General features: G+C 34.0%; 2 protein-coding genes and 1 pseudogene across 16 annotated transcripts in view; 1 reads left to right on the top strand and 2 right to left on the bottom strand.

Moving 5' to 3' along the window:
- TMTC3 (transmembrane and tetratricopeptide repeat containing 3) overlaps nt 1-5,891 on the bottom strand; it is a 54,396-nt gene extending 48,505 nt beyond the window's left edge. The window contains exons 1-2 of one of the 3 annotated variants that reach the window (XM_023531548.1): nt 5,704-5,875; nt 715-766 (exon numbers count right to left, since the gene is read on the bottom strand). The gene's annotated coding sequence lies outside the window, so the exon portion shown is untranslated. Of the gene's footprint in view, nt 1-714; nt 767-5,703 lie in introns of all 3 variants that reach the window. The other 2 variants (XM_011361752.2, XM_023531549.1) reach the window with 2 other exon arrangements.
- Nucleotides 5,892-5,980: 89 nt separating this feature from the next.
- CEP290 (centrosomal protein 290) overlaps nt 5,981-25,133 on the top strand; it is an 86,931-nt gene continuing 67,778 nt past the window's right edge. For 3 of the 13 annotated variants that reach the window (XM_011361743.2, XM_011361747.2, XM_011361748.2), the window contains exons 1-12: nt 6,106-6,289; nt 6,480-6,564; nt 6,861-6,990; nt 7,143-7,220; nt 8,262-8,331; nt 8,599-8,645; nt 10,909-11,052; nt 15,244-15,297; nt 16,048-16,200; nt 20,967-21,149; nt 21,758-21,847; nt 24,519-24,641. In XM_011361743.2, coding sequence (XP_011360045.1) covers nt 6,889-6,990; nt 7,143-7,220; nt 8,262-8,331; nt 8,599-8,645; nt 10,909-11,052; nt 15,244-15,297; nt 16,048-16,200; nt 20,967-21,149; nt 21,758-21,847; nt 24,519-24,641 — 1,044 coding nt within the window. In that variant the 5' untranslated portion in view covers nt 6,106-6,289; nt 6,480-6,564; nt 6,861-6,888. Of the gene's footprint in view, nt 6,080-6,105; nt 6,304-6,475; nt 6,565-6,860; nt 6,991-7,142; nt 7,221-8,261; nt 8,332-8,598; nt 8,646-10,908; nt 11,053-15,243; nt 15,298-16,047; nt 16,201-20,966; nt 21,150-21,757; nt 21,848-24,518; nt 24,642-25,133 lie in introns of those variants that run through there. The other 10 variants (XM_023531546.1, XM_023531540.1, XM_023531541.1 and 7 more) reach the window with 10 other exon arrangements.
- On the bottom strand, nt 23,992-24,109 carry LOC111740934 (annotated as a pseudogene).

Here is a 25,133-nt window from a genome sequence, read left to right as displayed (position 1 = left end):
TTGTGTTAGGGCTTCTCTTTAATCCAGAAGTGACTTACCATCTCTAAACAGTATAGACTTGTATACACTTATTATCACACAAAAAAAGTTGACGGTGCTTGTTTAAAGATTGGAGAGAATGAACAGGTATTTATTTGCCTCAGCTTCTTCCCGAACGTACTAAAAATGATACTAAAGGTATCAATAAATAAAAAAAGCTAAAAATTCACAAGAATGAAGACAATTGGAAAGGGGATGATAGCAAAATTTGGAAGCTGGAAAGGCAAAAATATTAGTGAGTCAACAAAGCTCAGGAAAGTGAATCCTAAGCTGAAAGGGAGAAAGCTGAAAGTTTTCTCCACTTCTGCCAGCATAAATCTCAAAAACTGGCACCAAGGATCTTAATAAAACAAACAGCAAAGATGAATTTGCAAAGTTTAGACCATTCTCTCACTGGATACAAAGCCAAGTAACCTTCTCTCCTACAGCAAGGCAGAAGACTAGGGACTTCCTCTCTCTAGTAGGTGAAACACAGAATGTTTGGTACAGGGAACACAGGTGAGAACAAAGGTAGCATGCTGAAAGCCCGACAATGAGGGTTAAGTAAAAGTCTGTTTTTATTTTGAGATCCTCCACCTCTCTTCTATCAACTGGGCACAGAATCTGAAATTTTACATCACTGAAAACAAAGAGGATTCTAAAAGCTTTCAGGAAGAAAGAAAGCAAGTTCCATACCAAAGATAAGGAATCCAAACAAATCTTGTTTTTCCACCAACAAAACTGGAAGCTAGGGAGAAAAAAAAAATCCATAAAACAAAAAGGGAGTAATATTTCAAATTTCTGAGAATAATTTCCAGCTTAAAGTTCTGTATTAGTAAAGTAGAATTTCCCAAGTGTGAAAGTAGGATTAAAAATATTTTAAGATAGTCAAGGTCTCAAAAACTTATCTCCAATGTCTCCCTTAAGAGAGTAACTCTAATTAACAGAACGCCAGATGTATTTAAATTCACTGAGTGAAGAACTATTTTACTCTAAAATCTGTGTGTGTGGGTGTAATTGCAATTCAGAAAAACGAAACAACTCAGGACATCCACCTCTGGGTAGGAATAAAGTTTTGTGTACAAACCAGAAATCTCTCAAAGTAATATCTATCAAGTCTCTGACTTCTAACACTTGAGATGACAAAACTGCTGTTGGGTTCAATGTTTTCACCATAGGAAAGTTTAAAATTAACAGAGGAAAGGAAGTAAATTAAACCTGTGGTTTTAATAATTTGAAATTATATCTAGGAATAACATGTATTTGATTTTTAGAGTACTTATAATGTTTAAGAGAATTTGCTACACACTGAGACTGACAATTTAAAATACCATATGTTACAATAATATAATATGCATAATATTAAATTATTTATCATGCAACTTCTACATTTAGGACTTCTGGCTAAAAAGTAAAAGAATTTTTAGCCAAGTTTACAAATAGTTCTGGAATTTTTATAACAACTTGGGAATTGCTTTGGTGTTAAGTTTAATTTATTGGCTTTATAAAATTTAAGTACTGAGAAAGTTCTGCTTAAGTCAGTCATCTGAAGTCTTTGAATAAAAATATATATATTAGAATTATAAATGAAGTTTTAAATTAAGGCAATTTAACCAAATTTTAAATGTAGCTTATTAAAGACATTTAGTCTTTTTATTTGAAGTTACTTATTTTTTTTTTTTTAATAGAACTGACATGTTATATTATAAACAGAATACTTTTAGGTTGAATTTAAAGACTTAAAGAACACAAGGTTATAAAAATATTACTTAAACTTGGACAGATCCCATGATTCCTAAATATAGTTAGGTAATAAAATGTCATGCAGTTACTTTAAGTTGCAAAACAGTTTCATTCAGTAATTGAAACGCTCAATTCCAACATAATAATCAACTCTCTAAACTTGATTTAACTTTGAGGACTGTCCTCTGCTCCAGGCTTGAGCTCACTGGCTCATTTTAAGTAAGTACGTAAGTGTGTGTGGGTGTTTCTTATGTTAGGTGTTCCTGGGGTCTCTTATGAGCTTATAGTTAACCTGCTTAAGGCTAGATATCTAAAGGGTAGGTGTCTCAATTTAGAAAGCTAGTCTCTGCTACCTGTGGTCATATCCTCTAGTTACTAGAGTTTAGTAGGTTAACCTGAACTGCTTTAAATGGTGATCTCAGGAGAGCAGGAGTGTAAATCCCAATGCACAAGCTCTTTTCAAGTCTCTGCTTAGTGTGTGTGTGTGTGTGTGTGTGTGTTTCTTTTTACTATCATGCAAGCAAGGTAAACCCAGAATTCATGTGGGAGAGGTTAGAAAAAGGGCCAAATAATAGAACTTTTTAAAGATTCTCCAAGGGGATCATATTATGAGAGAAAAGGAGAGCTAGTTCTCATGTATGTCATAAACTTAGTTGTGGAGCTATCTCAGGTTCTGTTCAAAATAGGTACCTGCAAGGGTAGAGGTTAAGGAAAAGGGAGAGCATTACATAAGAGTATACACAGAGGGAGGCATGATTCACTAGAGGTCATTATGGTAATAATGTAACACATCGCTGTTCAATGTTAGTTGCAGGACTTCTAAAGACCGGGTATTTATGTCTCACAAAATTCAGGTTAAATCCTAATACCCAATGTGATGACATTTTGAGGTGAGGCCTATGGGGAATGATTACATAACAAAGGTGAGGCCTTCACAAAAGGATTGAATGCTCTTATAAAAGTGATCCCTTGACCCTTTTGCCATGTGAGGACACAGCAAAAAGACACTCTCTATGAACCAGAAAGTGGGTCCTCAACAGACAATGAATTTGCTGATGCCCTGATCTTGGAATTACCAGCCTCCAGAACTGTGAGAAATAAATTCCTGTTGTTTATGAACCATCTAATCTAGGGTATTCTGTTAAAGGCAGCATAAAGAGATTAAGACAGGGAACTTCAAGTTTTTCTTCTAGGCACGTATGTATTTCCACACAGATACGTATGGTCTGAGTGGATGGGATGATTGATCTGTTTGCTTACAAAAATGGGATGTCACTATATATGTGCAAAAAATCCAACTGCAAATGGAGATCACTCATGAGCTATATTACAGACATATAAAACAATATAATTTTTTCAACAAAATTGTACTGAGTGTTACTTTTTCTAATACAACAGTACAACTATGGAAAAAACAAACATGTAAGAAAAGTTTATATGAATCTAGGAATATTTAGCCTGAAAAAGAAAGTCCTCTCAGTTCAATAATTTCACAATTATATCTTTCTCAATAAGAACAATCTACTATATTTTATTGCTACTTTATAGTTCAAAAAACTTTGGCACGCAAAGTTTGCAAAGTTTGCATTCACACTGACTCCTACTAATCTTTCCAGTTTCCTCAAGTTGAGAGAAGACAAGTGTCTGCTTGCTCTACACCGATTCCTCTCCATGAGAACAAGGCAAAACAAAACATTTACTATACATAGTGGATACTAAATTTTTCATGGGCTTGCATGTTTTTAGACACTAGAAAAGTAAGCTCATTTTCTTGATAAGGCAGCAAAAAGGCAATGGGAAGTAATATCTAAGGAACTCAGGTTGATTGCTACAGACAACAAGTAACAATTATAGAAGGCGAGTTTTTCTTGTGAAGTGATTTTGGTCAGATAAAATTGCTCATAAAACCGCAGAGAAGGAAGAAGGCAGGTCCAGGCCAGTATTCCAATAACAATGGCATTTATAAAATTGTCACATAAGTCCTTTCTCTTGGTGAAAACTGAATGATGCAGAAAATTTGATGAAAAATAATGGTGAGTTTTAGTGATTTTGCTCAAAATCAAAGGGAGTGACCAAACTAAAATTTGAGTTAAATTTCTTGATTCACGGTTAGGTGCAAATATACTATAAGGCAAGAGGACATACACAATAGCTAATTCATTTTTTGCTGTATCTCCAGTGTCTAGCAGAATGTACAAGCTTGAAAATATTTTTGGCATGAGTAAAGTCATTTAAGCAAGATTTGGCATGAGTAAAGTCATTTAAGCAAGATTTTGCATTTAGTCAGAACTGTAACTGAGATCTGGGTTGCAATCTTAGCTTCATTAATTATTAGGAAATTACTTAGCTTCTCTGAACCTGTTTTCACTTTTGAAAAATGAGAATAAAACTTACCATTTGACTAGGTACATTGAGTTCGTAGGAATATAAATGTGAACAAGAGGGTGAGGAAAGTAGAGGGTAGAAAAGACCAATACAGATAAAACAAGACTAGAAATGAATAAATAGGAAATAATAGTTATAATAAAAGAAAAAAAAAATAAGGTGCTACAGCAGAAATAATTTATAGATTTCTACTATAAAAATATACAGTTTTAAGCAGATTATACAACATAATATGTGCTCAAGAAACACTGGATTTCATTCCTATCTTCCTCAGCTAAATTATGAATGAAAAGAACTGAACATGAAAAATATTTAACTTTGATAAACAGTTATATAATTAGAAGATGGTAATATGTACTATGAATAGCAAGATTGATATTCAAGCACTTTACAAATATTGTTTCCTAGCATGACTGAGGCAGTATAGCTGTTAAAAACATGTCCTCCAGCCATAAAGATCTGTGTTCAATCACACTATTTAAGTTTGAGCTGAGTAATTAACCTCTCCAATCCTCAATTTCTTAACTTAGTTAGAAAATAAGGAGAACATAAGGACCTATTTCACTGGACAGTTATGAAGATTAAATGAGATAATGATAAAGCTACAGTAATCACAACAGTATGGTATTGGTATAAAAACACACAATAGATCAATGAAATAGCCCGAAATAAACAAGATAAGTAAGTTCTGCAGATGTAACGTAGAACATGGTTTAAAAAAAAGATAATGAATAGTATTTGGCATATCATCTTTCAGTAAAGGATTAGACAAATTATCCTTATGTCTTTAAATGTCTCTCTCAAAATCAGTATTTCTTTTTGTTTTCTACTAAGCTACCTCTAGTGAGCTATTACTCAACCACGTGATTTGGAAAATATCATATATTTTCAAAAGAACGATTTACTACCAATTATTCTAAGAAAAAAACTGATTAAAAAAAGATATAGATGAGTGGCATTAGTCCAAAGAGTTGAAAATGCCATATAGATTTCAAGTCTACAGCTTCTTAAGAAAATTATCTAGTAGTATATTGTACTCTAGAATGGCTGAGAGCAGCAGGATGAACAAAACTTGTACAAGAATTGTAAACATCTAAGAAGTCACTTCTTAGGTGCCTTCACAGAAGGGCAATCCTCGGCAACTAAATGTTAGCAACAAAGTGGAGAGTACTGAGTCTCCTCTCTACCCCTAGCAGTGGTCCAGACAAGTTCTAACCTCTACTCTCTATAGCCATCTATTAACTTCTCAACCTTCAAGTCCTTCAATTCAAGAAGGTAAAGGTGCTACAGGTAAGGCGGGCGGGGTAGGAAGATGCATTAGCCTCTTCTCAATTCTTCACTCGCCCTCAAATCATGACCTCGATTGCGCGGCCCCTCCTCCACTATAAAGAGGCAAATTCTGATACCGAGAAAGGCTAAAACTTTTTTCTTCTTGCAGAGAGCACCAACCGGGACGTCCCCTGCAAACGCCTAAGAAGGTGGGGTCTTCCCACCTCTTCAGACACCGACCGCTCCCATCGACTCCTCCCCCGCCGCTGACCGACGGTCCGACCTCACCTGGGAGAGGTTCCACTGGGGTATGGCTTTAGAGAAACCTCAGGAAAAGCGGGCCAGCGAGCGACGCCACCGAAGACACATTCATGGTCTACCTCGTTCAGGTCACTACCGCAGACGCGCCTCAGTCACTGCGCCTCCCGCCTCCAAGTCGTTCCCGTGCCGCCCGGGTACGGTCGCAACCTCCTGCACTGCACGCCGGGAAAGGCCTACCTCCGCTTCTCAGGCACTTCAGTTCCCAGGATGCACAAGCCTCCAGGAAGCACCGCACTCTGGGATTTGGAGTCCTAATCCCACGCCTTCTTCTCGTCTTTTACATAGAGTCCAGGGACCTCTCTGGGGAATCTAAACGTAAAGCATCACACCACGGTCGTGAAATGTAGGCTTCGCTTGCATCCGGGGTCTTATTCGGGCGGTGGCTGGGTGGGGAATCGTGTCGCCTAGCAGCTGCCGCCGCTATTGCTTCTTTCGGACCACTTGGCGAGATCCAGTGTTGTGTTGGAACCACGCTGGGGAGCGGTCAGGCGTAGTGGCGGGGCCGGTTTGGTGGATGCGGTAGATACGAAGCCGCTGCTGATTGCCAGGCTCGGTGGGTGGGTCTTGGTGAGCTGGAACGGCGAATCTTCCCATGCAGATTCTTTAATCCTTGTAATAGCCCAGCTTTCTACTACTTAGTCTTTGGTCCGCAATTCCTTTGCTTTTTCGCTTCAGCCGTGGTTACCCCGGCCCGACTGCACTAATTTCAATTATTTATGTCTGCACTTTTTTTTTACTCCCAGTTCCTGCTTCTCCGAATCAGGGGTCAGTTTCAGCCTTCCAAGCACCTCCGCGCTTGGCACCATTAGATGTTCGCGCGCTTTGGTGGTAAGGAACATGGAGAAGGGGACTCAAAACCTTGGTTCTGACCTAGATTAATTTGAGCAAGGGAGCTGTCTGTCATATTTTATTTAGCCTATATAATATCTGATGGTTTGTGCCGACTGCTATTTTGATCAAGGCTATTTTACCCACATCTCTGTTATACAGTTAAGGTGTCATAGCCCTTTGATAACACCATACAGTTATAATTTAATTTATAAAAACTAAATTACTGTAAAAACAATAATGCTGTTTACCTTGAAAATGCTAATACCCACTTTTTTTTTTTTTTTTTTTTACAGAAGGTAAAGCATTGCTAAAGAATTCAAGATGCCACCTAATATAAACTGGAAAGAAATAATAAAAGTTGACCCAGATGACCTGCCTCGTCAAGAAGAATTGGCAGATAATTTATTGGTTTCCTTATCCAAGGTGCTTCATTGATAAATAATACATAGATATATACATATGACTAAGATTAATCTAAGTTGTCCCTGAAATCGCTGAATGGTATAACTGGAAGAATTCTTATATTTTATTTAGGGGTTATGAAATATAAAACAGTTCTTTTTCTATTTACTTAGGTGGAAGTAAATGAGCTAAAAAATGAAAGCCAAGAAAATATGATACACCTTTTCAGAATTACTCAGTCACTAATGAAGGTTCGTATACAGTAGGTTTTAAAAACAGCTTTGTTAGAGAAATTTAAGAATCTGTTTTTGAAGAAATTAATCTGTGAAAGTACTTTGTGATATCTAAATCAGCTCTAAAAATGAGATATCTTCAAATCTGATTGAGAATTTTACTGCGCAAAACATTAATAGTTTCTGCGCTAAAGTTCCTAAAAGAATGTGTTTCTCCAAACAGATGGAATATGTTTTAAAATAACACAGGGAGGTCCTATGTTAATTGTGTTAACACAATTCTGAGGTAGAAATGAAAAATGCAGACGACTACTATAGGGATTTGTTAGAAAAGGAAGAGATTTAAGTATGAGAACACTTCATAAAGTTCAAAGAGTGATAAGTAGTTTTAGGTAAGTAGAAGGCAGTGCTAAAATGTTATGGAGATTCAAGAGCTGGAAGTTCCCATAAGCAAAAAACTGGGGATTGAAAATGTGTATATTCTTTGTATTTGAGGAGACAAATGCAGAAAGTTTATAGCAGGTTCCAGAGTAAACAAATGTTGGGTACATATAAATTGACAGCCTTGTCAAGGATTCAGAGTTGTATCTTATGCTGTCAGAAATGAGGAGCCATTAAAGATTTTTGCGCCACAATTGATAGATAAAAAAATATGCCTTAGGAGGGCTAAACTAGGTATGTTGATAGGACAATTTGAAGCTGTTTAGACAGAGCATTGTGAAGGAGGTTAGACATAAAATTATGGCTAGCATAATGACAATGAAAGGTAGTGGAAAAGAATAGAAGAAAAAAGAGTGGAAAACATTACAAAGGGAAAAGTTGCAATACTGGATATAAGACTTAAGAGAAAAAGGAAACAAAGATGTTTCAAACTGTTGAGAATACAAATTATAGCGTTAAAAAAGAAAGTCATGTATCCACTTAACAAATATTTGCTCAATGTCTCCACGTGACAGGCATGGAAACACTAAGTATTGGGATATCAAATAAAATCTTGAGTTTCAATTTTTACATTCTAGTGTAAAGGCATATTGCAGTCCCCCCCTTTTTTTTCTTTAGATGAAAGCTCAAGAAGTAGAACTAGCTTTGGAAGAAGTTGAAAAAGCTGGAGAAGAACAAGCAAAATTTGGTAAATGCCTTGGGGAAAGTTTATTTTGATGTTAGTGGATTCTGTTTATTCACTAAAGCTAGAGAATTATTAGCTATAAAGTATATATACTCAATCTTTTGAAAAATATTTGTAGATTTATTTCATGGGTCTGGTATAAAATAGTTATTTTCTCTTATATTACCTTATTACTATCACGATGGAATCTTTAAAAAAAATTTTATTTGAAAAGTTTGTTTTGATGTAAATCTGACCAATTGAAACATTTATTTTTATTTTTTTAAATAGAAAACCAATTAAAAACTAAAGTAATGAAACTGGAAAATGAATTGGAGGTATGTTCTTTTGTATTCCTTGTGGTGTAATTGTTATTAATTTTATCTCAAATTATTATTTTCATAATTTTTGATAATTGTTGACTGGAAAAAATTCACAAGAATGACACTATTTGTTCAGTATATATTTTACATACCGATTACGAACAAAATAAAAACATTCAGTAATCTCATGGTGTTTACAGTCTAGAGAGATATACAAAGGATTACTAGTAACCAAAGTAAACATAGTAGAAGTAGCTTTTGAGAAAGCCAACATCCAAAATATGAATGTGTTAATAACTGAATAAGTTGAGATTCGTGAGAGTGTGGGAAGGAATGTGATACAAATGGATTAGCCTTTGAAAGGAGGAAAGACCTTCCTTTGTAAGAGGAAAGGAGGAAGAATAGATGTGTACAGAAACCTTTAGGTTTGTAGGTTTAGTGCCTGGAAGTTGAGAGGGTGAAGAGAATGTCATCTTCTAAAATTAAGAGTTGGAGATACATGGTCAAATTTTAAGAAAGATAAAGTTTGAAATATAGTGGTGAGTGAGCCGGGGGGTTACTGGATCTAGAGTCAGACAATTTGAGTTCAGATCCTCATTTTATGTGTTAGCCCTGTGAGCTTGGATTTATTTTTTATTCCCTACTGTATATCCAGCTTCTAGGAAAATACCAACCACTCTCAATAAATACTTATTAAGTGAATTATGAAGTCTGATTCATTCTGTTAGTGTTTGGTCAGGTAGCAGCTGCAGAATAAAGGGGTAGGGGCAGTTGGAGATATTGGTAAGAAAAGTGGTTGCAGTGATCATAATGAGGTCTTAGCTGAATAGGCAAGGAAATCAAGATTGGGGTGGTGGAGAGAAGTTAGGGAGGAGTCAAGGGATTTGAGGGCAGGTATACTGGGAATAATGCAGAGACTATTCCTGCTTGGACAAGGTCCTAGGGTGGGCATGAGAGTAGGAGGCTATACTGAATTCAAGAATCAAGTTTAAAAAAAAAAAATGAGACCAAGAATGAAAGTTGTGTAGATATGGGAATTGCTTTGAGGGGCTTTTGATGGAAGACTGAGCTATGTGCCAATAATTCCTCAATGAATTTTGTGAGCAAGTGACTTGAAGTTGGTAGTTTGCTGCTGTTATGAGTAGACAGAGGTTAAATAGCTGGATATCATGTGAGATTCAAAGCAGGAGGTGTTTTTACAGGATGGTGGAGGAGTGATAGCTTGGAAGTTGCGAGTTGGGGTAAATCAGCAAGCACCTTCTCTTGACCCTGAAGTATATGGGATGCAAATGAGTGTCTCCCAAGTGAAAGAGTTCCAAAGGAATTAGTATACTAAAAGGAGCCAATTGAAGCTAAGGCTAGGAGTTGGAAAAGATGATTCAGTAAAAAGGTTGAGGATGTAAAATACTAATTTATCTCAAAAGAGAATTTTCAAGAGCACAATGGAAAGCTTTTTGAAGGAGAGAAAGAATGAGAAAAATTCAGTTAAGGTAGAGGAGTAACAGAACTGTATGGTGAAGAGATGAATGTGAGACAGATTAGATGACCAAAAGGATTTGATGTTTTGGACTATGACCCAAAATAACAAGAAATGAAGTGAAATTGAAATGAAGTGGATTTCATCTGTTGCAAGATTTTAAAGATAATCTAAATCTGGGCTGTCCAATACTGTAGCACTAACAACTTGTGGCTATTTACATTTAAATTCATTAAAATTAGACATTCTGTTCTTTAGTTGCAGTAGTCACATTGCAAGTGCTCAATAGCCACATATAGATAGTGGTTACTGTACTGGATAGTGCAGAACATTTTCATTATTCTAGACAGTCCTATTTTTGGATAGCACTGGTCTTTGGTATGAGGGAAATGGTAGGTGGTAGGTTAAGAGTACTAGGGATCAATGACTGGGATGGAGGCTTTGGTAGTTTGTGGCCTGGTTCCAGAGCTCTGATGCTCAGGAGAAACCTAGATAGTTCATCACCTATGTTCTATGACTTTGCAGTTTAGTCCAGTACCTGTGGCTTAGAGGCTGTAAGAGATCCTGAGTGATTGATGGTCAATTCTTAGCTCTGGGTGATTTAGGAACAGCTTAAGGGGTTGTCGCCTGCCAACTAAATCTTAAATAAGCTAAATTTAAAAAAATGTTTATTAAGCTAACATGATTTTAAACATCTGCTGATTATAATAACATTTAAAATAGAGATAATTCTTTGCTTATTATTGATTTATTTGATCTCCAAATATAATGGGATTAATTTATACTTTTGTTTTATTTAAGATGGCACAGCAGTCTGCAGGTGGACGTGATACTCGGTTTTTACGTGATGAAATTCGCCAACTTGAAAAGCAGTTGGAACAAAAAGATAGGGAATTGGAAGACATGGAAAAGGAGCTAGAGAAAGAGAAAAAAGTTAATGAACAAGTAAGGCACATTTTTTTTTTGATGGATCTTAACTGTTCAAGTTACCTAAAAAATACTTGGTTATGCTCTTTATAATTACTGGTAATATAATTTTTTATGTTTGTATGTTATATGTGAAAATTGATGTATCTTTATCGCTAAGGTCTTTATATTCACAGTTCATGTTATCATCATGTCTTTAAAATATAATGGATCAGGTACTTCTAGTGAATATGATGTGGAGATTAATTTTCTATGTTTAGAGGTACATTTTTCTGAGAGTATTTGAATTGTTTACATAAAATTGATGATTTGTTCTGGAAAACTGGTATGAAGAAATTAATAGGCATTTAAAAAATTGATTTTCTTATTTGCTATAGTTTATTTTGGGGAAAAAGGTATTTTTTTTTGTATTTATGCTAGTAGTAGACTTGGAAATTAATCTTTAATGATGTATTCAGTAACAATCAATCAGATTTCTTGTTTTTGGATGTACCTCATGTAATATATAGGTTCTTAAAAAGTTGTGTTGATTATCAGCATTTTGTAAATCAATACTTATTTTAAAATTATGACATTTCATCTTTTTATACCAGCATAGTTTGCTATTATCTCTTATATTATTCCTTGTTATTTATAAAATCACACAATGTTCACTTAAATTTTATTTGAAGAAAAAAAATTTTTTATAAATAAATTTGTATCTTCCGTCAGAAAATAACATGTTTTTATTTTGCCTCAACTGTCAGTAAGCAGTACAGAATTTGGTGCCAAATTGTGGTAACTGTCCTATCCCTAAAGCCCAGAAGCTTTTTCTACCTTTTTGTCCTTTAAAAGATTAATGTTACATTCTGATATTCTTACTTGGTCCATTGTTCTTTTGGAAATAGATGGTTATAAATTTTAACTAAACAACAGTAATCATTAGGTGATGTTACTATTAATAAAGAATCCATTATAAATTGATTTATAAGGGATATAGCTATTTTACTATATAATTTGGAAAAATCATGCAATAATCATGTTATCTATATAGTTTTTGCAGTGAAAAAAGTATAGATTGAGTCACCTAAAGGTTAGGATTAAGCTCTTATTTGTTTAAGGCATTATTTGTTCAGTTGACTCGGTAAAACATAACAGACCTATAGATTTTTTAATAATCGTAGAGGATTCACCATGTGATATACAGTAAAAAAATTCCTTAGGGGTATGTCTGTGAGGTTTTCTGTACTATGTGTTTTTTTTCTATCTAGCCCATATATTAGTTAACCTCTTATTATTCGTACCACATACTCTAACTAATGAGAAATACCTGTTCATTTGTGTCTTAGATTACCTTTATTCATAGAAACACACAGTGAAAACCTGAACATATGACCAATGTACCTTTTCAGCTGCTAGGTTCCTTGAGATAGAATATGGGTATGAGTTGCTTTGGCAATTTCTTTATGCCCTTAACAAGTCATTCAGTTTTACTGAGTAATTTACAGCATACCAAATACTGTGCTAGATATTAGGGATATAGTGGGCAACTATATTCTGCATCTCAGTGATATTCAGTGTTAATAATAAATGTGACATAGAGCTCATATGATATTCTGGAGAAACATAAGTATATATGAATATTTTGTAATACTCTAGAGAAGGATACCTAAATTAGTCTTGAAATTCAGGAATTGATCTGTATCAAGAGACCTGAAGTAGGAGTTAGCCTAGCTAAGGGAATGAGATGTACGTTGTGGTTAAAGAAAGGGCATTCTGAGTAGAAGATACAGCATTTGCCAAGACCTGGAAGTAAGAGATAGCATGGTGTATTCAGCGAACAACAGTTATTCATTTTGGCTGGAATATAGATAAAAATACCTAGCGTAGAGTCCTTACTATGTGCCAGATACTTTATATGTATTAATTCATTATTCTTCATTTGATACTTATAGAGATAGGTGACATTTCCTTTATGCTACAGATGAAAGACCTGAGACACAGAAAGGATAAATAATTGCCCATGGTTATACAGTTAATGAATAGTAAAGCCATGATTTGAATTCGAACTTACTCAGCGGTCTCTGCTCTAAACCACTGTGCCATCCTGCCTTCCAGTTTTAACATTCATGATCGTCTGGAAAGATAAGCAATGGCTAGTTTCTGAGGAATTTGGTCTTTTTTCTTAAATGAGAATTTTAAACACAAGGATATCTTGATCAGTTCTATACTTTTAAAGTTCACTCTATTTGTAGAGAATGGATTGAAGGGGGCCAGGACAGGCAAGTGTATAATGGCCTAACTAAAGGAGTGACTGAAGGGGATTAAGGACACAGACACATTCGAGAGATGTAGATATAATTGGACATGATGAATGATTGGTTGACGATGAAGAGGGATGAATGGAGAGTCCACCTAATTTTCTAGGTCGGGCCATCAGATAGATGGATAGTGCCATTCACTTAGAAGGGACACAAGAGGAGTTGAGTTGTTGGTTTGCAATTATTATTTCAGTTTTATACGCTTGAGTTTGAGGTCTCTGTGTGCATATTCAAAAAGGATATCTGTGGATATAGAATTCACAAGAGATACTGTGTAGAGGATAAGGGTTTGTGGATCATCTGCCTAGATATTGAAGCCACGGAAATGCTCGTAAGGCAGACCTCTGAGATATAGAAATGTCTAATGAAATAGAAAGAGGTGCTTTAAAGGACAGGTCAAGAAAGTATAACAAAAGTGTGATATTTCAAAAACCAAGGGAAAAAAGCATCAGTAGTGTTAAGTGCTGTAGTGTTAAGTTCTTGACATCTCTCTTGTTAAAATTTTTTTATTCAAAACAATGTCTTAACTGCCATATAGTAATGATAATAAAAATAGGTGAACTTTTAAGATGTGTATAGCACATTGCATTTTATTATGAACTTTCTTTGAACTTTAATTTTGAAAACTTTTGTATTTTCATAAAGATTGTAAGAAAAACAACATCCATATGCTATTCATATAGGTTCACTAGTTGTTAACATTGTACCATATTTGCTTTATCATTCTCTCAGTATCTTTGTACACACAGATGTTTCTCTCCCTCCCTCCCCTACACCCCTCCTCTCTCCTGAGCCATTTGAGAGTTGATTGCAAATCTCATACTTCATATTTAAGTATTACAGATAATCATGATACTTCATTTTTAAGTATTTCAGCATGTCTCTCCTGAAAAGAGAATACCTCAGGAGAGGTATTCTCCACTATAACTTCTATATAATTAGCATACTCAGGAATTATAATATTAATTTGATAGAGTTACCTAATATCTGATCTATAATCATTTTTTTCTGTATTGGCTCAGTAATGTCCTTCATAGCCTCACCACCCAATATCCAAGGTTCCATCAAGAATTACATACTGCATTTGGTTATTTATTATAGACTTTTAAGTATGTTATAGTTGCACACCATTGGGATTTTATCTTCTTGAAATGAAGGGGAAAAGCAGAATAGTGAAAGGTCATAAGAGGGATGGGGTTTGGATAATAGAAGAGAAAACTCCATAATGGTTATAATATTTGCCTGTTTTGGGAAACTGAAGAAGAGTCACAAATGAAATCATTTATATGTGGAGAAGAGAACACTTCAGAATTTTTTGCTATTCCATGTGCTGAACATTGTGCAAAGGACTTTATATACATTGTACTTAATTTTTATATGAGCTTATGAGATGAGAAAACTGACTTTAAGAGATGTTAAATGACTTGTTCACATTTTACTTGCAATCATTGTACAAGGGATATAAATCTAGGCCAGTCTGATTGATTTCACATTCCTTTTTTTTAACCATTATGTTGTATTATGTTATATTTCTAAGTAATTTAATGTTCACTGAGAGCAGAGAGTATTCTAGCCTTGACAGAACAACTATAAAATGATAAAGATCTTGGTCAGAGAACTATTCATTATTAAGATTTCTGCTGGTGAAGTAGGTATGTTTTTTTGTTTTTCTGTATCCTTTGGTTAGAGATTTTTTAAAAATAATCTTTTAAACTAAACCTATCTTATCTTTCCTAATTCTTAGTTTTCAGATATTTTGTCTTATTTATATCTTGGATCATCATGTAGTCCATAGTAGATAAACATTCTTCACTTCATTGGAGATTTAAAATTTAAATTGATAAGCTGAAAATCTAGCATTGTATTGAATTGCCACTGAATTTTATTTATTTATTTTTTGCTATTTTAGTTGGCTCTTCGAAATGAGGAAGCAGAAAATGAAAACAGCAAATTAAGAAGAGAGGTTGGTAAACAATTTTAGTAATTGTAGTGGATCAACAAGATACTTGTAAAATAAGTTTTCATAAATTTATACAGTAACCAGAACTGGAAATGTCTAAGTAAGTGATATTTTCAAACTGGCTGATATTATGATAAGACTTTATCTCAGAAAAATAGAAAATAAATTGAGAGGTGAGGCCATTAAGTCCTACATTCATCTCTTAGGTCTACGTGGATAAATCTTGCCTTCTGTTTCATAAGCTATTCTTTACTAGTTTGCTAATTGAGTATATGACTGGATTTCTGTCTTATTATGTCTCTCATTTTATTCAGCAGTCTTTAAAAATTTTTGTTTCTCATGAAATCTCATCAGTTCTAATTGTTATTTGGTTCTTCTGAGCCAAATAATATTTACACTGTTTATCCTAATAGGCGTTCTTATCTTTTTAACATAGTCAACATGTTCTTTGTCTTTGTTGATAATATTCTTGCTTTTTTTGGTTATCCAAAATAATATCTCATTCTCCTAGAATTTCTCTTGTTTTCTTTAATTTTTAATTATTATTTTTAATTATGTGTTACCTTTCTCATTTCTAATGACCTTTTTCCTGTCCTTTTGTGGAGAACAAACGTCTAAAGAAAAAGGTGAGGCTTTAGGGGTGGTGAAACCTTGGGATTTTAAAGATAATGTTTTGACATCACTATTTAGAGGATGAAATTTTGTTTTTCTGGATAGTTTCTTAATAGAATATTGTGTTTGGTTTACCTTCAGAATGAACAGCTTCGTCAAGATATTATTGACTATCAGAAACAAATAGATTCACAAAAAGAAACACTTTTATCAAGAAGAGGAGAAGACAGTGACTACCGATCACAGTTGTCTAAGAAAAACTGTGAACTTGTTCAATATCTGGATGAAATTCAGGTAAAATGGATAGACGTCAGTTCAAAGCAATGATTCTTATAAAACTTTAATTTTATTATTATATAAATCTAATATTTAGCACTACATTTAAATTCTTTAGTATAAATCTGCAACTATATGTTTATAAAACATGAAATAAATTGCATCTTTGAAGTTTTGCAAAAATATTTTTGCACATTCATTCTTTTTATGTGCCTATCTTGGGCACTGTTTAAGAACTAAGATCCTTAGGTGCAGTTTTTTTGATATTTAATTTGATTTAATTGGTCAACGGCAGTTGATACTAAAGATCTATAAAGAATTCTCCTTTCTCCATCAGATGCTTATGACTTCATGTAATTTAAATTAATTATTTTTTTGTTTTGAAGTTGATTTTATTTATATAATCATAATAAACCTCAATTGATTAACAAAGAATAACAATTAACTATTTGAAGGATAGGAGGAAATGAGGTAATGACAGAGAAATAGTCAAATCCTCACTTACTATAACAGGAAATAAATATGTTTAAAATGGCTAAGTTAAGAAATAGCCATATAAGTATGTTACTTATAAATATGACCATAAATACCATAGGAAGTAGCTTAAAGTTAAAATAAATTACTTCTTGGGTAGGGAAGAATGTTATTTTTACATTTATAAGCTTTTCAGAATTGTTTAAATTTTTTTAACCACGTATTTCTTATTCTGATCAAAAGAGGGGAAGAGGCAATGGCATTATGCTGAAAGCACAGAGAATGGGGGAGAGAGTGGTACAAGATGAGGCTGAGGTCTTGTAGACCTGTAAGGATCTTGATCTTCAGTGGAAAGTCACTGAAGGTTTTGGGGGATATGTGTGTATGCCATGAAATAATTTTGAAAAGCACTGGTTTGTAGGGGTACAAGAGTATAATAGGGCATACCAGTTAGATGGCTATTTTTATAACTAAGATGAGATTTAGAGGTAGCTTAGCTACAATAATAAAAAACACGATTTAATAAATTTGAAATTTAGAAAGATTGATTATAGCAACAGATAACATGAGAAACTGGATATAATGAAAAATAACTGAATCCACATGATGGGTAGAAAATTATGTATAGTTCACATTAGGTAACTTTAGCATTATTATGTAAAAATAACCTCAAATCATATTCAGTGGGACTGTGGTATTAATTACCAGGCCCTCCTACATAAGGATTTGATGAAAACACTTAGGTATGACAAATAGCTTTGCTCCATCCAGGGTTCCATGACAGAATATTAAGAGACTACTTTAAGGTCAAGAGACTACTTTTCTAATTCTCCGACAGATACATAACTAGTACCATTGTAGACGGATAGAACATTTTAAATTAAATCTCTCACAAAACCCCAATTGAGAAGGGCTGATAACAAGGATAGCTTCTGATGTGATTCAATCCATATTTTTCTTTTTTTAATGCCCAATTCTATTGTCTTTTTTTAAGTTTAAAAAAATTTTTTCAATTATAGATGTATTAGTATCAAATGAACAACATAGCGATTAGATTTTTTTATAACTTACGAAGTGATCACCCCTATAAATCTAGTACAGATCTGACACTATACATAGTTATTACAATATTATTGACTATATTTCCTATGCGCTACTTTATATCCACATGACTATTTTGTAACTACTAATTTGTACCTTTTAATCCCTTCCCCTTTTTCACACATTGCCCACTCCCTCTCCTATCTAGAAACCATCAAAATCTCAGTATCTATGAGTTTCTGTTTTGTTTTTTTAGATTTCACATGAAAATGAAATCATGTGGTATTTGTCTTTATCTGACTTACTCCACTCAGCATAATACCCTCTAGGTCCATCCGTTTTGTTGCAGATGGCAAGATTTTATTCTTTTTTTATGATGGAGTAATATTCCATTGTATATATGTACCACTTCTTTATCCATTCATCTATTGATGGACACTTAGATTGCTTCCATATCGTAGCTATTGTAAATCATACTGCAATGAACATATGGATGCATATGTCTTTTCGGATTAGTGTTTTGGCTTTCTTTTGATAAATACTCAGAAGTGGAATTGCTGGTTCGTTCTTTGTCTCTTGATATAGCCTTTATTTTAAAGTCTATTTTGTCTGATATAAGTATTGCTACCCCAGCTGTTTTTTTGTTTCCATATTTATGAAATATCTTTTTCCATCCCTTCACTTTCAGTCTGTGTGTGTCTTTCGATCTGAAGTGAGTCTCTTGTAGGCAGCATATATAAGGGTCTTGTTTTCTTATCCATTCAGTCACCCTATCTTTTGATTGGACCATTTAATTTATTTACATTTAAAGTAATTGTTGGTAGATATGTACTTATTGCCATTTTATTATTCATATTTTTGATTTTTTCCTTATTAAAGAAGTCTCATATTTCTTGTAATACTGGTTTGGTGGTGGTGAACTCTTGTAGCTTTTGCTTGTTTTGGGAAACTGTTTAGCTGTCCTTAGATTCTAAATGATAGTTTTGTTGAGTAGAGTCATCTTGCATGTAGGTCCTTGCTTTTTATCACTTGAATTTTCATGCCAATCCATTCTGGACTGCAAAGTTTCTGTTGAGAAATCAGCTGACAGTATTATGGGAACTCCCTTGTAGGCAACTGCTTTTCACTTCTGCTTTTAAAATTCTCTTTGTCTTTAACCTTTGGCATTTTAATTATGATATGTCTTGGTATGGGCCTCTTTGGGTTTATCTTGTTTGGGACCCTATATTTCCTGGGCTTGTACATTTATTTCCTTTGCCAGGTTAGGGAAATTTTCCATCATTTTTTCAAATACATTTTCAATTCCTTGCTCTTTTGTCATTCCGATACCCATGTCATGTGAATGTTGGCATGTTTGATGTTGTCCCAGAGCTCCTTAGACTATTCTCACTTTTTTCAGTTTTTTTTTTTTTTTTTTTTTTTTTTTTTTTTTTTGCTGTTCTGATTGAATGTTTTATGCTACTGGATCTTCCAAGTCACTGATTCAGTCCTCTGATTCATCTAATCTACTGTTGATTCATTCTAATATATTCATTTCTGTTATTGTATTCTTTATTTCTGATTCTTTTTTATATTTTTTATCTCCATTTTTATGTTTCCTGTCTCTTTGTTGAAGTTCTCACTGAGATCATTGAGCATCCTTATAACCAGTGTTTTGAACTCTGCATCTGGTAGATTGCTTGTCTCCATTTTGTTGAGTTCTTCATCTGGAGTCTTGTTCTGTTCTTTCATTTCAGACATGTTCTTTTGCCTCCTCATTTTGGCTGCTTCCCTGTGTTTGTTTCTATTTATTAGGAAGAGCTGCTATGTTTCCTGGACTTGGTAAAGTGGCCTTATGTAGTAGATGTCCTATGGGGCTCAATGGCTCAGTCTCCTTGGTCACTTGAGTTCGGTACTCCAGATATGTCCCTTCTGTGGGTTGTGTGTTCCCTCCTGTTGTAGTTGAGCCTTGATTTCTGTTAGCACGTCAGTGGGAGGGTTTGACCCTCAAGCTGATTGGTTGTGAGGACTGGCTAGTGACTACAGTAGAGGAGCTGTTGTGCAGGGGCTGACCCTATAGAGCAGGAATCACTTTAGCGGAGCTCTGATGCTTGCTGAGTATACCTTTTGTTTGTAGAGGTGGTTGGCTGGTGGTACTCTGGTATTGTCTGAAGCTAGCCACCAGGTTTGTTGGTTCTAGGACCTCTTGGGAGGGGCTCTGGTGCAGGCCAAGGTCACTCGCTGCCTGTACCCTGCTCAGGGCCACTTGATCTGAGTTACAAACTAATCTGTAGATGGTTGTCACTTATGCTGGGCTTGGAGGTGCTTGGGAGAGGCTAAGCTGTGAAATAAGGCTGGCTGCCGCTAGTGCTGTGCTTGCGGCTGCTTAGCAAGTAGCACAGGGCGCATTAAGGCCAGATGCTGTTTGTTTGGGGTTTGTGAACCTTTGAGAGATTTTAGAAAAGTCTGCAGCATGAACCAAGACAGGCCATTTGTATGAAAAGCTACAGGAAGTGGCATGGGTGAGCTCACAAGTTGGGTGGGGCACAATCTCAAGGAGTCATCAGTGTAGGGCTATCTGTGTTAGCTACGTTGGTGGAGACTCAGATACGACAGCCACCTGTGCCTGCAGGCTGGGCCAGGGAAGGGCTCAACAAAGGAACAGTGGCTTCTGCCAGCACTTCCGTCTGGGAGAAAGCTGTCCCTCCAGCCCTCGTCCTGAAGCCAGACAATTCAGTTACTCCTCATATGTCCCTGGAGCCTTTCAAACTGCTGCCTTAGTGCTGGAGCTCAGAGCAAGTGAGTCCATCAGTGCATAAGTCCATGGGCAGATCGTTTAAGAGGAATTCTTGGGGCTCTAGCCATCCTCCGTCTCACTCAGCCATAATCTCCGCTGGCTTTCACAACCAGAAGTTGTGGGTACTTCTCTTCCTGGGTTGGGTTGCCTGGTGTGGGGCTGGGACCCCTGGCTCTTCTACAGCTGAAATATCTCCCCTGATTTTTAACCTCCACCTGTGGGTGTGGGACAAGCCCATTTCATGTCTCTTCCCCTCTTACCATTCTCAGTGTGGCTTATTCTATATATCCTTAGTTATAGGACTTCTGTTCAGCTAGACTTCAAGCGATTCTTGATGGTCGTTCTGTAGTTTAGTTGTAATTTTGATGTGGTTATGGGAGAAGGTGGGTGCAGTGTTTAACTACTATGCTATCTTGACTGGCAACCTCTCTCAATTTAATTTTAAGTTAGTTTCTTATATTATTTTTAACCATAATGTCTTTAACTTTCTTAGACTTTAACAGAAGCTAATGAGAAGATTGAAGTTCAGAATCAAGAAATGAGAAAAAATCTAGAAGAGTCTGTACAGGAAATGGAGAAGATGACTGATGAATATAATAGAATGAAAGCTATTGTGCATCAGACAGATAATATAATGGATCAATTAAAAAAAGAAAATGATTATTATCGCCTTCAGGTAAGAATTCCTGTTGGACTGATTTATTTGTGCAGACTTCATATTACCTCATTATTTATTTGAAACTAGATAGTACTTTAACTTTCTTGGATATGAATTTCTGTCTTACGTTGTAATATGTCGTTTTATACTATAATATGTTGCCATGCTGATATATTTGTTTTTATGTGTTTCTCTAATGTTCTTACGCATACCTTGTAATTCTTGCCATGTAGGGTATATAGGTGATACCTGAAAGTGTAGATAGCAGTTCTGCAAACCTAATAATTATGGGAATTTCTACTAAAGACTCTTAGCAGTCTTATGGACCATAAAATTTAATTTTACACCTTAAAAAAAATGTACTGTTAATATCAAAGAAACCAATAACATTGTTCACTATTTACATGGGGTTAAACTTATTTAAGAAAATATAATAATGCTTAAAAACATAATTATACAACTGTGAAGATGCAGAAACCATTAAACGTCTCCTCTGGCTACAGAACTGCTCCATAATGAACATATATTTGTAATGTATATGTATATATGTATAAATATTCATATATAATAATATGTACATATTGTACTAATTTGCAACAATTCTTGAAATAATTGTTGCCCTTTAGGTGCAAGAACTTACAGATCTTCTGAAAGCAAAAAATGAAGAAGATGATCCAGTCATGGTAGCTGTCAATGCAAAAGTAGAAGAATGGAAGGTACTTTTTCAGTTGTTATAATGGCATTTTCATTTGTAGTTTAGTTTTCAATATTTTGTCTTAGTTTTCTTTAAAGGCGTTATAATAGTTATTTTATTAAGCATTTTTAAAAGTGTATTAAATGTCTTAGCTGGAAGAACTCTAAGAACTCTCCTGCGTAGTACTCTAGCTTATTTGTTGTTGATTTGAGTGCTTCCACCAGTTTAATGAATTAAACTTAAAATTAAACTTTTTGATAGAAATCTAAATCTAAAATATATTTTCATCTAAAATAGATAATTCTAAATAAAATTCATTTTTTATATATATAAAAGTTACCTTGTGTACATTAGTTATAGAATTCCAGGTTAAATTTTAGTTTGGAGTCAGTATTTCTGACTCTCCTTTCGTGTCAAATTAATCAAGCTGTTGGCATTCAGTGAGAGTGGGAGTAAGAAAAGGGATCTTTCAGAATCACCTGAGACGTCATTTCAAAAGTCTCTTTCTCCTCACTAGTCTCTAATCCCAGGCAAATCCTCCAGCCTTACCATATCAGAAGCTATTATTGGAATGATTGTATATTTTGAAAAAAGTCTGAAGTGATTTTGCATAAATGATTTTAATTATAAAAGCTATCACATGTATAGTCAGTGTTTCTAACAGGGTTGACATAAATCTTATTGGCTATTTGGAATTGATTATCATCAGAGAAGCTCAGATAATCTATTTTAAACAAAAGCAGTAGTAGCACTGGAAATGAGGCCTATAGAATCGATTAGACGTCAGTAAACTTTTTGTAAAAGGCTAGGAAGTAAATATTTAGACTATCTGGTCTCTAGTATAAGTACTCAACTTTGTTATTATAGCATGAAAGTAATTATAGACAATACATAAATGGATGAGCAAGGTTCTTTTCTAATAAATCTTTACAAAAACAGGTAGCAGGCCAAATTTGACATGTAAGCCCTCATTTACCAAGCCCTGGGTGGCGGGGGAGGGGGAGGTTGGGAGGAGAGTAGTTTTTACCGTACTTAATTTTGTGGGGAGAGATGATAGCATATCTATTCTTCTGCACTTTACTTTGTTTTTACTTAATATCTTTTTTAAAAGCCTTATTTTATATCAGTACATATAGTATTGCATTGTTCTTTTTAATGGCCGTGTAATTTTTTTGGCAGATGTTATTTATTTGAATACTATTATGTGATGCTTAGAAGGTTACCAGTTTTTGCTGTTGGAAATAGTGTTTTAATGAATATGTTCGTATAGTCATTATTTTGGAAATGTATATCTGTAGAATAAATTGCTACAAGTGTAATTGTGGTACATATTGCAAATATATTTTTCCAGTTTGTCTCTTGTCTTTTGGCTTTATAGTATTTTTTACTATGAATTCTTTTTGTACATTATGTAGATTAATTCATTATATTTTTAAGGCTTTTGGCCTTTGTATCATAATTAGTAAGGATTTTGAATATAAAATTGTTTTATCATATTTTCTTTTAGTGTCTTCTAGTTTCATATTTGCATTTAGATCTTTGAAGCATATATAATTCATTTTGCTATGAAGAGTGAGATATGGATGTACTAGAGCTAATCTGTTGTCCAAACATTATTTGAATATTTAATTATTCTCTTACTGAAATACAGTTCTATTTTTATTACATAGAAATGTCTAGTGAATTTTATTTTATGACTTTCTTATATTGACCTATTTTCTAACCATGTACATTTGTTTTAATTATTGTTATGTTTAAATATTCGAAAAAGCTATTTTCATTGTTTTTCTATTTTTAGACTCTTCCTTATAAATGCATTTTGTTAACAGATTTTAGTAATAGTTCTTAAAAATGTCTTAGTTCTTTTATTGCGTATGAATTAAATTTATAAATCAACTTATAGATTGATGTCGATATTTGGTTTTAATAGAGGAAAAACAGAAGCTATCTTTCCTTTTTTAAAAAAATCGAGATATAATTGACATAACATTACATTAGTTTTAGGTATACAATGTTATGATTTGATATTTGTATATATAGCAAAATGAACATCACCACAATGAGTCCAGTTATAACATCCATCACCATACATAGTTACAGTTTTTTTTTTGAGAACTTTCAAGATCCACTTGCCTAGTTATTTTTACATTTGCAATACAGTATTTAAAAAAATGGTGGTTAGATGCCACAAAGTAGGTGGCAATGCTGTAACCGTATGTATGTTATCAGGCCCTAGGGCCTCTTGTCAAGGGGAAGGCAAATCTTCTCTCCTTTCATTCAGTACTGCAGGATATCTTTCATTCATTCAAGATATTTTATGCTTCTCAGTGGCATTTTAATATTTTCTTTATGAAGATTACTTGTATAAAATTTTTTGTTATTGCATGGAGGAGGTATTTGAACTTCTTGTTTTGAGAATGGGTTTTGAAACCTTGAGATTGTTTAAAGATTGAATTCCTAAAAAAAAAAAAAAAAAAAATTACAGTGCATATAATCATTTCTTATTTGAACTTCAAGTTGTACATACAAAAGGAACAATGATTATTTCAATAGTTGCTGATACTTTCTCACTTTAAAGAATTTTATTTCCTATATTTTCTTGAAATCTTCTAATGGTATATAATAGACTATCATAAATGAGGAATGGTTTATTAATTTCTTTTCATGTAACATCTTATTTTGTTTATTTCTAGGTAATTTTGTCTTCTAAGGATGATGAAATTATTGAATATCAGCAGATGTTACATAACCTGAGGGAAAAACTGAAAAATGCCCAGCTTGATGCTGATAAAAGTAATATCATGGCTCTACAACAGGTAAAGCCTCAAAATTTCATTTATCAACAAATGTTATTAAAGTTGGCAATAAAACTTTGAACTATGTCTTATTATATCACCTGTGCCTAATCTAGGGGCTTGCACTATTAGTTATGTAATAAAGACTTTGACCATCCAATCCCATGAAAAAATTAGAATTAAGTTTCGTGTTAGGATAGAATTATTTCTATGTATGTTGATGCAGATAATACATTCATTGCTTTGACTGGGAATTATTTAATATGAAACTATTAAAAACTTTTAGAAATTTAAAAATACCTTAATACTCGTATTAAAGTTTATTATATTGTACTCTAGTGCTGAAATATCCTATACAATGTGAAATTAGCTAAAAGTGTGGTTATAATGTGACTGTATTACATAAAGATTTCATTTTTAGTACACATATGTTCATATAGAAAGAAGTTACATTTTCATTATCTGTATTCATAGTACAAAAGAAGGAATTTAGGAAGTATTTGGTGAATAAGA

The sequence above is a fragment of the Pteropus vampyrus genome, unplaced genomic scaffold (genome assembly GCF_000151845.1).
Source record: "Pteropus vampyrus isolate Shadow unplaced genomic scaffold, Pvam_2.0 Scaffold70, whole genome shotgun sequence".
Classification (NCBI taxonomy): domain Eukaryota; kingdom Metazoa; phylum Chordata; class Mammalia; order Chiroptera; family Pteropodidae; genus Pteropus; species Pteropus vampyrus.
This window is presented reverse-complemented; position numbering and strand designations above follow the sequence as displayed.